Here is a 12,705-nt window from a genome sequence, read left to right as displayed (position 1 = left end):
GTGGTGGTGTTGACTTTTTTTTTTTTTAGAGACAGGGTCTCACTATGTTGTCCAGGCTGAACTCAAACTCCTGGGCTCAAGTGACCCTCTTGCCTCAAGTCTCCTGAGTAGCTGGGACTACAGGCCACTGTTTGCGGCAAGTACCGTGTTGTTTTAATTTCCATTATCTAGTCAGTTCTGACTTTGAATGTCTTTTCTTTATAAACATATATATAAATATATTTATATATATATATTTGTGTGTGTGTGTGTGTGTGAGATGGCGGTCTGACTTTGTCACCCAGGCTGGAGTGCAGTGACACAATCTCAGCTCACTGCAACCTCGACCTCCTGGGCTTAAGTGATCCTCCCACCTCAGCCTCCCAAGTACCTGGGACTATAGGCACGCACCACCACACCCAGCTAATATTTTTTATTTTTTGTAGAGACATGGTCTCGCCATGTTGCCCAGGCTGGTCTTGAACTCCTGAGCTCAAGCAATCTGCCCATGTCAGCCTCTCAAAGTGCTTAGGACTACAGGCATGAGCCACTGGGCCCAGCTGAACATCTTTTTATATACTAGTCATTTAGGTTTCATCATTTGGAAATTGACCAAACACATTTTTAACCTATTTTTCTACTAGATTTATCTTTTTCTTACTGAATTATAGGTGCTTTTTAATATTCCTAATAATTATCGATTATTGAAAATGTTATTATATTGTTGTAATTATTTATTAACCACACAGTAGGCTCTTTACATGCATTATCTCATTTCCAGCTCACAAGTAGATAATGTTATTATCCTTATTTTAAGGTAAAGAAACTGAGGCTCAGTTATGTATTCAAATATAGTGAGCTTGTATTTTTTTTTTTTTTTTAGCAGTTTTACCCCATAGGCAGTGTGCCTGGAGTAGCAGTTGTGAACAGGCATTCTTAAACACTGTTGTTGAGATAGGCAGTTTGTCAATAGCTATCACAATATTCAATATGTATTTCTTTGTCCCACCTATTCTATATTTAGGAGTTTATCATACATGGACAAAGATGGTGGAGCAAGTGTTTCACTGCAACATAGCTTATATAAAAGACTGCAACAATCTAAGTGTCTATCAGCAGTGGACTAGCCAAATGTATTAATAAATACTATGCATTGAGGAAAAACAATGAGGTGGAACTTCCCTCTGTGTGTTGAAATGGAATAATTTGCAAGATATATTAAGTGTAGAAAAAGCAAAGTGAATATTTATATGTACATATATGCATAGAGTATTTCTGGTGATAGCTGTTACTTCTGGGCAAGGGAGCTGGGGTATAGGGTGAGAAAGACTTTTGTATTTGTATTTATTTATTTATTTTTTGAGACGGAGTCTCGCTGCATCCCCCAGACTGGAGCACAGTGGCTGGATCTCGGCTCACTGCAACCTCCGCCTCCCGGGTTCAAGCGATTCTCCTGCCTCAGCCTCCCAAGAAGCTGGGACTACAGGCACCCGCCACCACGCCCGGCTAATTTTTCTGTTTTTTAGTAGAGTCAGGGTTTCACCATATTGGCGGTGCTGGTCTGGACTCCTGACCTTGTGATCCGCCTGCTTCGCCCTCCCAACAGTGCTGGGATTACAGGCGTGAGCCACCGTGCCCGGCCAAGATTTTTGTTTTTATACTTGTTGATTTTTTTTTTTTTTTTTTGAGACGGAGTCTCGCTCTGTTGCCCAGGCTGGAGTGCAGTGGCACAATCTCAGCTCACTGCAAGCTCCGCCTCCCGGGTTCACACCATTCTCCTGCCTCAGCCTCTCCGAGTAGCTGGGACTACAGGCGCCCGCCACCACGCCCGGCTAATTTTTTTTGTATTTTTAGTAGAGACGGGGTTTCACTGTGGCCTCGATCTCCTGACCTCGTGATCCGCCCGCCTCGGCCTCCCAAAGTGCTGGGATTACAAGCGTGAGCCACCGCGCCCGGCCACTTGTTGATTTTTTTAAATCTGTGTACATTATTCATACTCTTTCTGTTAAAATACTGATTATTTTCTCCTTAAAAAATACAAACAAAAAAATGCACTCATGTTTGTAGCAGCATTATTTATAATAGCTAAAAGGTGGAAGCAACCTAAGTGTTCACTGAGAGATAATTGGATAAACAAACAAAAAAGAAGCTAATGAAGGAGAGGAGAAGGGCAGAAGGAAAGGGGAGGCAGAGAAGAGGAAGAAGCAGAAGACTTAAGCCACGTTATTCAGACCCCGGCAACTGATCGCAGTTTCCATATTGAAATTTAATGCAGTTTTCAAAACTACTGATATATTTTCTCTTAGTTTGTTTCTTGTCTCTTTATCTTATTCGTGGTTGCCAAATGGTATTTAAAAATTTTTGTTAGTCAAATCTTTATGGTTTCAGTGTTTTGTATTTTACATAGAAGGTCGTAGGTACTAGATTGTAAAAATAGTCTTATCTTCCCTTTTTTAATTAAAAATTTTAAGTCTATACTCTTAATTCATCTGGAGTTTATTTTTACATGTGTCATGAGGCGCAGGTATCATGTCTTTTTTTTCTTTCTTTAATTGGTTAGCCATTTATTGAAAAGTCTCTTTTTCCTACTGTTTGGAAATGCCCCCTGCTAAACTCCTGGATATGCATGGGTAGGTTCCTGGATGGTCAGTTTCTTTCTGTTTGTTGTTCTTTCTATAAATTTCAGCTTCTATATCATGCTGCTTTAATTTTCTTTAACTTTAGAATTTATTTTGATGTCAAGAAAAATCCTTTCTCCTTTTTCAAAATATTTATGGGCATTTACTCTTCAGAGAAACTTGAGAATCATTTTATCAAATTATCTTAATATATCTTGCAAATTATTCCATTTCAGCACATACAGGTAAGTTCCACCTTGTTGTTTTCCTCAATGCATAGTATTAACATATTTAGCTAGTCCACGGCTGACAGACACTTAGGTTGTTGCAATCTTTTGTACAAGCTGTGTTGCTCTACCATCTTTGTCCATGTATGAAAAAACTCCTAAATATTAAATTTGTGGATTGATTTGGAGAGAAGTTACACATCTTTATAATAATGAATCTTATGAGAAGATGTATTCATATTTTTTATGTCCTTCAGTAGAATTCCATAGTTTTAATTCCTATAAGACCTTGTATATTTCATGTACAAAGATTTATTTCTGAGTCATTCTTAAATTGACACATTATAATTGTACTTATTCATGGGGTACAATGCGATGTTTTGATACCTATATATACGTTGTGTAATGATCAAACCAAGGTGATTAGCATATCAATCACTCAAACACTTATTATTTATTTGTAGTGAGAACATTAAAAATCTTCTAGCTATTTTGAAATACAGTCATGCATCACATAATGACTGGGATATATTCTGAGAAATGCAACATTAGGCAATCTTGTTGTGTGAACATCATAGAGTGTGCTTACATAAACCTAGATGGTATAGCCTACTACATACATAGGCTATATGGTTTAGCCTATTGCTCCTAGGCCACAAACCTGCTCAGCAAGCATATCACTGTACCGAGTGCTGCAGGCAGTTGGAACACAATGGTAAGTATTTGTATATCTAAATATAGAAAAAGTACAGTAAAAATACAGTGTAAAATATAAGAAATGATACAGGCGTATAGAGCATTTATCATAAATGGAGCTTGCAGGACTGCAAGTTTCTCTGGATGAGTCAGTGAGTGAGTGATGAGTGAATGTGAAGGCCTAGGACATTACCGTACACAACTATAGATTTTTTTTTGTTGTTGTTATTTGTTGTTGTTGGTTTTTTTGGTTTTTGTTTGTTTTGTTTTTTTGAGACGGAGTCTCACTCTGTCACTGAGGCTGGAGTGCAGTGGCACCCTGTCAGCTCACTGCAACCTCCGTCTCCTGGGTTCAAGCAGCTCTCCTGCCTCAGCCTCCTGAATAGCTGGGATTACAGGAGCCCACCACCATGCCCGGCTAGTTTTTATATTTTTTACTAGAGATGGGGTTTCACCATGTTGGCCAGGCTGGTCTTGAACTCCTGACCTCAGGTGATCTACCCGCCTCGGCCTCCCAAAATGCTGGGATTACAGGCTTGAGCCACCGCGCCCGGTCCACAACTGTAGATTTTATAAAACACTGTACACAGGCTACATTTAATTTATAAACAATGTTTTAGCTGGGCACAGTGGCTCACATCTGTAATGCCAGCACTTGAGGAGGCTGAGGCGGTGGGATCACTTAAGGCCAGTAGCTGGAGTCAAGCATGGACAACATAGCGAGATCCCATCTCTACAAAAAAAAAAAAAATATATATATATACATATCTATCTATCTATCTATCTATATATATATATATATATATATATATATATTAGTTGGGTGTGGTGATGCACACTGTAGTCCTAGGTATCAGGAAACTGAGGATTGCTTGAGCCCAGGAGTTAGAGTTTGCAGTGAGCTGTGATCACACCACTGCACTCCAGCCTGGACAATAGAGCAAGACCCTGCCTCTAAATAAATGAATAAATAAATAAAAATAATATGTTTAGCTGGGCATGGTGGCTCACGCCTGTAATCCCAGCACTTTGGGAGACTGAGGCAGGCAGATCACCTCAGGTTGGGAGTTCGAGATCAGGCTGACCAACATGGAGAAATCCCATTTCTACTAAAAATACAAAATTAGCCAGGCGTGGTGGTGCATGCCTGTAATTCCAGTTACTTGGAAGGCTGAGGCAGGAGAATCGCTTGAACCTGGGAGGCGGAGGTTGCAGTGAGCCGAGATCACACCTTTGTACTCCAGCCTGGGCAACAAGAGCAAAACTCTGTCTCAAAAATAATAATATTAATATGTTTTTATTTCTTCAATAAGAAATGAACCTTAGCTTAGTGTAACTTTTTTTTTTTTTGAGATAGAGTCTCGCTCTGTTGCCAAGGCTAGAGTGCAGTGGCTCAGTCTCAGTTCACTGTGATTCTCCTGGTTCAAGCAATTCTCCTGCCTCAGCCTCCCGAGCAGCTGGGATCACAGGTGCTCACCACCATGCCTGACTAATTTTTTTTTTTTTTTTTTGTATTTTTAGTACAGATAGTGTTTCTCTGTGTTGGCTAGGCTAGTCTCGAACTCCTGGCCTCAAGTGATCTGCCCGCCTCGGCCTCCCAAAGTGCTGGGATTACAGGTGTGAGCCACCGCACCTGGCCGAGATCAACTTTTTTAGATTCCACATATGAGTGAGATCATGCAGTGTCATTCTGTGTCTGATGTGTCACTTAACATAATGTTCTCCAGGTTCATTCACATTGTAACAAATGACAGGATTTCATGCTTTTTTATGGCTGAATAGTATTCAATCATTGTGTGATATACCATGTTTTCTTTATCCATTCATTCATTATTGGACACTTAGGTTGATTCCATATTTTGGCTATTGTGAATAGTGCTGCAGTAAACATGGGAGTACTGATAGCTATCTTTTTGACATACTGTTTTCATTTCTTTTGGCTATATACCCTGTAGTGAGATTGCTGAATCATATGGTAGTTCTATTTTTAATTTCCTGGGTAATTTATAGTTTTTGTTGCTATGATGCATTTCTCTTTAACACCCTTCCTGTTTATATTAAATAATATAAAAGCCATTTATTTTTGTATACTTAACATGTAATCAACTACCTACCAACAATTCTTAACTGTTTATAAATCACATCCCCACAACAATTTTCAAGCAACATTGTGTTACCTGGATTCATTACTTTATACAGAGCAATAATCATCATCATCATCCATCATTACATATAGTCTAAAATAGAGGTCAGCTGGGCATGGTGGCTCACGCCTATAGTCCTAGCACTTTGGGAGGTCGAGGCAGGATTGCTTGAGGCCAGGAGTTTGAGACCAGCCTAGACAACATAGTGAGACCCTCTCTAAAAAAAAAAAAATTTTTTTTTTTTAATTAGCCAAGCATGGTGGCACGTGCCTGTTCAAACTACTCAGGGGGCTGAGGCAGGAGGATCATTTGAGCCCAGGAGTTGAAGGCTGCGGTGAGCTGATTGTGCCCTGTACTGCAGCCTGGGTAACAGATTGAGACCCTGTCTCTAAATTAAAAAACAAATAAAAAAATAGATTTTATGGCATTTCATAAAGCTCTCCCACTTCTGTAACCTCCAACATGGTATTATTTACAGAGTAGACATTTACTTTTTTGTTTTCAATACTTACAATGGTTTGTTGACCTTAAAAAATCATAAATTTTAATAGCTGAGAGGAACCTTAAAGAACTTGTCCAACTTCCTCATTTTTTCCAATGTTTTTTATGGTGGTGAAATATACATAACATAAAGTTTACAATCTAAAGCATTTTTTTTTTTTTTTTTTTTTGAGACGGAGTCTTGCTCTGTCGCCCAGGCTGGAGTGCAGTGGCGCAGTCTCGGCTCACTGCAAGCTCCACCTCCCAGGTTCACGCCATTCTCCTGCCTCAGCCTCTCCGAGTAGCTGGGACTACAGGCGCCTGCCACCACGCCCGGCTAATTTTTTGTATTTTTAGTAGAGACGGGGTTTCACCGTGGTCTCGATCTCCTGACCTCGTGATCCGCCCGCCTCGGCCTCCCAAAGTGCTGGGATTACAAGCGTGAGTCTAAAGCATTTTTAAGTGTATAGTTCAGTGGTAGTAAGTAGACTTGCACGACCATCACCATCCATCTCCAGAACTCTCTTTATCTTGCGTATCTGAACCTCTGTAAGCATACAATAGCTTCCTACTGCCTCTTCCCCCATCCCTGGCACCCACCATTCCACTTTCCATCTTTACGAATTTAACTACTCTAGGTATTTCATATAAGTAATATCATACAGCATTTATCTTTTTGTGACTGGCTTATTTAACTTAGTGTAATATCCTCAAGTTTCGTCCATGTTGTAGCATGTGTCAGAATTTCCTTTCTGCTTAATTTTTTTTTTTTTTTTTTTTTTTTTTGAGATTGAGTCTTGCTGTATTGCTGAGGCTGGAGGGCAGTGGCGCAATTTTGGCTCATTACAACCTCCACCTCCCAGGTTCAAGCGATTCTTCTGCCTCAGCCGCCAAGTAGCTGGGACTACAGGCATGTGCCACTACGCCCGGCTAATTTTTTTATATTTTTAGTAGAGATGGGATTTCACCACATTGGCCAGGCTGGTCTCAAACTCCTGACCTCAGGTGAGCCGCCCACCTTGGCTTCCCAAAGTGTTGGGATTACAGATGTGAGCCACTGCACCCAGCCTGTTCCTGCTTAATGTTAAATGATATTCTATTGTGGTATGTATATACCATGTTTTGTTTATCCGTTTGTCTATCAGTGGACGCTTGGGTCACGTCAATCTTTTGGCTATTGTGAATTTGCTACTGTGAACATGGGTGTACCAATATCTCGAGATCCCACTTTCATTTCTTCTGAATATGTGCCCAGAAGTGGAATGGCTGGATCCCCTGTTAAGTGATATCAATTATTATATGATAATTGTTTTAATTTTTTAAGGAGCTGCCAAATTGTTTTCCATAGCAGCTGCACCATTTTACCTCCCTGCCAACTGTGTACAGGGTTCCAATTTCTCCTCATCCTCACTAATACTTACTATTTTCTGTGATTTTGATAGTAGCTATCCTAATGGGTATGAGATGGTATTTCATTGCGCCAATCTCCTCATTTTACAGAGTAAGAAACTGAGGGGAGAAATGGCTTGTTTACATGCAGAAGCTGACCAGTTTGCTAAATGACTGTTCAGTTATTGTCCAGTTCTCAAAAGAGTCAGCTTATTTAATGACAGATTTCACTGAATTTATTCACCAAACTTTGCCAGGTTTTCCTCATTGATATTCACTAGACTGCTTCACAAAAATCTTGTCTTTATTATCTACTTAACAAATATTTAAAGGAAATTGTATTATTGGCTGGGCACAGTGGCTCATGCCTTAATCCCAGCACTTTGGGAGGCCGAGGTAGGCAGATTCCTTGAGTCCAGGAGTTCAAGACCAGCCTGGACAACATCTCTACAAAACCCATCTCTACCAAGAAGACAAAAATTAGCCAGATGTGGTAGTGTGCACCTGTAGTCCCAGCTACTAGGGAGGTTGAGGTGAGAGGATTGCTTGAGCCCAGGAGAGGTTGAGGCTGTAGTTAGCTGTGAGTGTGCCACTGCACCCCAGTCTGGGTGACAGAGCGAGACCCTGTCTCAAACAAAACAAAACAAAAAACAACTTTTTTATGTTTGAAAATTATCATAATAAATGTTGGAGAAGACCCTGAATTTTAGACGTAGCTCTATTATTTAATAGCAGTGTGTTCTTAGAAAAAGCCCTTAATCCCTCTATAATAGAAATCAAATAACCTGCCTTATCTGCTTTAAAGCAGATATTGTAAGGACCAAATAATATACTCTATAGGAATGTAATTTGAAAACCATACCATTAATGAACGTGATAAGATAGTGCCATTATTTCCCCTCTTGGTGATTTCAGTAGCTATTCTTAGTAACATATTATGTTTTGTGATTTTTTTTTTCTTTTTTTTTTTTTAGTGGAGCAATCAGAGAAGGAAGAGTTCAGATTAGTTTGAAGAAGGGAATGGAATGTTCTACTTAGCTCCCTCAATGAGAAAAACTCCCACACAACTACTAGCTCTTCTACAAGTAGACAGGCAGGGTCTAAGTTCACTTTAAAAGCCATTATGTATATCTTTATAAAGAAGGAGACAGAAAGAAAAGGTTAAACATAAACATAAATCAAATTTTGTTCCTTTTCAGGAGGCAGTAGGGGACACGTTAGAAGAACTGTGGATCTCCTACAATTTTATTGAGAAGTTGAAAGGGATCCACGTAATGAAGAAATTGAAGATTCTCTACATGTCTAACAACCTGGTAAAAGACTGGGGTAAGCTGAGAGTGGCCCTTTGCTAACCTTCTACCGCCTGTTTATAGAAAATGGTCCGAGAGGGAAAAGATGCAAAACGAGAACGTTTATTTCTAAGCACAGAGAGAAAGTGGGAACATTTATGTCTAAGCTCAGAGAGAAGTAGCTATAGGAGTTTCTAAATTTTAAATGCTTAACATTTATATTTAAATATTTACTTAGGATGGGCCGGGCGTGGTGGCTCACGCCTATAATCCCAGAACTTTGGGAGGCCGAGGCGGGTGGATCACGAGGTCAGGAGATCGAGACCATCCTGGCTAACACGGTGAAACCCCATCTCTACTAAAAATACAAAAAAATTAGCCGGGCATCGTGGCGGGCGCCTGTAGTCCCAGCTACTCGGGAGGCTGAGGCAGGAGAATGGCGTGAACCCGGGAGGTGGAGCTTGCAGTGAGCTGAGATCGCGCCACTGCACTCCAGCCTGGGCAACAGAGCGAGACTCCGTTTCAAATACCTAACGTTAAATGACGAGTTAATGGGTACAGCATACCAGCATGGCACATGTATACATATGTAACAGACCTGCACGTTGTGCGCATGTACCCTAAAACTTAAAGTATAATAAAAATAAAAAATAAAGTGAAAGAACTTGAAAAAAAAATAAGGATGAATATAATCTGATAGGTCCTGGTCCTATTAATCATGAAAAAAATTTAAGCTATTATCCAAAGGCTGAAGTAATAAGTTTAAATTTAATACTTCATAGGTAGAAGACTTATTTGATATCTATGTTACTTTGCTTTTTTATTGTACATAATTCATTCAGTTATATGTGATGAACTATACCAGTCTCTTTGGATACATAGTTGAATAGGACATTATCCCTGCCCTCAAGGAGTTCACAGCTTAGTGGGGAAAATTAGTTTGTAAGCTGATAATTATAAAACTGTGTGATAAGAGGCCAGGCGCAGTGGCTCTTGCTGGTAATCCCAAAAATTAGGGAGGCCAAGGAGGGTGGATCACCTGAGGTCAGGAGTTTGAGACTAGCCTGGCCAACATAGCAAAACCCAAAATTTTTTTTGTAAAAATACAAAAATACAAAAACATAGCCAGGTGTGGTGGTACATGCCTGTAGTCCCAGCTACTTGGGAGGCTGAGGCATGAGAGTTGCTTTAACCCAGGAGACAGAGGTTGTAGCGAGTGGAGATCATGCCATTGCACTCCAGCCTGAGTGACAGAAGGAGACTCTTTCTCAAAACAAAAAAAAGTAAAACTGTGTGATAAGTTCTGCAATAGAGATTTGAATGAGTTGTTTTAAGAATTCAAAGATGAGGGAATGGGTACAGACAAAGGCAGGTTAGCTTAACCTACACTGATGCAGCACAGCATGAAGAAGACCTGTCACTGGAGAGTGATTTGTTCTTTTTGACTTTGAATCTCATCTCGTCTTATTTCATCCTTATGCTAGCACTTAAAGTAGAGAGGTATGTCTTCTTTTTCCCTCCCATCCTGTAATGTCTTCTGAGAATGACTTTATATGGTATAACTTTCCTAGCTTCCTTCAAAATCTTAAACAACTAATTGTCATGAATAGTCACAAACTGAGGGTTAATGATATTGGAATTTAATCCCCAAAATTGTAACAGTAAAACTTGCTGTGTTTTTTTTTTTTTTTTTTTTTTTTTTTGAGACAGAGTCTTGCTCTGTCGCCCAGTCTGGAGTGCGCTGGTGCAATCTCAGCTCACTGCAACCTCTGTCTCCCGGGTTCAAGCAATTCTCCTGCCTCAGCCTCCTGAGTAACTGGGACTACAGGCACCCGCCACCACGCCTGGCTTATTTTTGTATTTTTAGTAGAGATGGGGTTTCACTGTGTTAGCCAGGATGGTCTCGATCTCCTGACCTCGTGATCTGCCCGCCTTGTCCTCCCAAAGCTCTGGGATTACAGGCGTGAGCCACCGCACCCAGCCAAAACTTGCTGTTTTAATATGGAAAATATTCTTTTACTTGTAGCTGAGTTTGTGAAGCTGGCAGAACTGCCATGCCTGGAAGACCTGGTGTTTGTAGGCAATCCCTTGGAAGAGAAACATTCTGCTGAGAATAACTGGATTGAAGAAGCAACCAAGAGAGTGCCCAAACTGAAAAAGCTGGATGGTGAGTGATTCTGAGCTGGCTTAGACATGTCTTCTAGGCATAAAAATGGAATTTGTGGCATGGAATCATGAAGAGGAGAAAAACTAAAGAAAAAATATCTCTGATCTTCCAGGTCATTTCTATCTATATAAAATTGAATGGTCTAGGTTTGAGCCAAGGTAAGATGAGAAACTGCTAGGAAATGGCCGGGCGCGGTGGCTCACGCTTGTAATCTCAGCACTTTGGGAGGCCGAGGCGGGCGGATCACGAGGTCAGCAGATCGAGACCACAGTGAAACCCCGTCTCTACTAAAAATGCAAAAAAAAAAAATTAGCCGGGCATGGTTGCGGGCGCCTGTAGTCCCAGCTACTCGGAGAGGCTGAGGCAGGAGAATGGCGTGAACCTGGGAGGCAGAGCTTGCAGTGAGCCGAGATTGTGCCACTGTACTCCAGCCTGGGCGACAGAGCGAGACTCCGTCTCAAAAAAAAAAAAAGAAAAACTGCTAGGATATTTAGACTGGTACAAGATTCTCCCTAGACCAAAAGCTTATAAGAAAGCTAGGCCTGGCCAGGCACGGTGGCTCATGCCTGTAATCCTAGCACTTTGGGAGGCTGAGGCGGGTGGATCACCGAAGGTCAGGAGTCTGAGACCAGCCTGGCCAACATGGTGAAACCCCATCTCTACTAAAAATACAAATATTAGCCAGGCGTGGTGGCGGGCACCTGTAATCCCAGCTACTCGGGAGGCTGAGGCAGGAGAATCGCTTGAACTTGGCGGGCAGAGGTTGCAGTGAGCTGAGATTGTGCCATTGCACTCCAGCCTGGGCAAAAAAAGAGTGAAATTCCATTTCAAAAAAAATAAAAAAGAAAAGAAAGAAAGCTAGGCCTTATAAATCTATGCGGAGCCAGTCACAGTGGCACGTTTCTGTAGTCCCAAGCTATTCAGTGAGGCAGGAAGATTGCTTGAGGTCAGGAGTTTGAGACCAGCCTTCACAGTATAGCGAGAAAAACCCTGCATTTATTTTTTTAAAATTGTATATTTATTTTTTCCTGATATAAATTTCCTTCTGTTATGTTGGATTAAAGCTGGAATTATTCAGGGTTTGGTGCTGAGCCTCCTCCTTTTCTCACTCTTCCCTGTATCACAAAGAGGTCACCCATGCAAGCAGTAAGAGAGAAGGATCGTGGCCAGGTGCGGTGGCTCACACCTGTAATCCTAGCACTCTGGGAGGCCGAGGCGGGCAGATCACCTGAGGTTGGGAGTTTGAGACCAGCCTGACTAACATGGAAAAACCCCATCTCTACTAAAAATACAAAATTAACTGGATGTGGTGGTGCATGCCTGTAACCCCATCTACTCGGGAGGCTGAGGCAGGAGAATCGCTTGAATCCGGGAGGCGGAGGTTGTGGTGAGCCATGATTGTGCCACTACACTCCAGCCTGGGCAACAAGAGCGAAACTCCATCTCAAAAAAAAAAAGAGAGAAGGATCCTGACTTCCAGACAACATAAAGTTCCATGTCTATCTACTATCTACTTGTACTTTTATGTAAAAGAAAAATAAACTTCTAGCTTATTTAAGCAGGTTAAAAAAAGAAAAGCTTATTCTCAAGTCAGAAAGGTGACACAAAGGTCACAAATTTTGATCAGAATCAAAAATTCTTCTGATTCTGCAGAATAATCAGAAATACATGGTAAGCAGTTGCGTTTTTACAATTGGATCAAAATTGTGGTGTTCT

At 40.9% G+C, this 12,705-nt stretch overlaps 2 protein-coding genes across 2 annotated transcripts in view; one reads left to right on the top strand and one right to left on the bottom strand.

The window, feature by feature from the left end:
* The window catches only part of HEATR4 (HEAT repeat containing 4), a 357,461-nt gene that overhangs the window by 209,147 nt on the left and 135,609 nt on the right, over window positions 1–12,705 (bottom strand). The gene's annotated exons all lie outside the window — the stretch shown is intronic.
* The window catches only part of DNAL1 (dynein axonemal light chain 1), a 52,405-nt gene that overhangs the window by 32,051 nt on the left and 7,649 nt on the right, over window positions 1–12,705 (top strand). Inside the window, exons 6-7 of the mRNA XM_055288883.2 lie at window positions 8,733–8,859; window positions 10,849–10,989. Of these exons, the coding sequence (XP_055144858.1) occupies window positions 8,733–8,859; window positions 10,849–10,989 (268 nt within the window). The remainder of the gene's footprint in view (window positions 1–8,732; window positions 8,860–10,848; window positions 10,990–12,705) is intronic.

This window comes from Symphalangus syndactylus, chromosome 8 (assembly GCF_028878055.3).
Source record: "Symphalangus syndactylus isolate Jambi chromosome 8, NHGRI_mSymSyn1-v2.1_pri, whole genome shotgun sequence".
Classification (NCBI taxonomy): Eukaryota; Metazoa; Chordata; class Mammalia; order Primates; family Hylobatidae; genus Symphalangus; species Symphalangus syndactylus.
The sequence above is the reverse complement of the archived record's forward strand: the minus strand, read 5'-3'. Positions and strand labels throughout refer to the sequence as shown.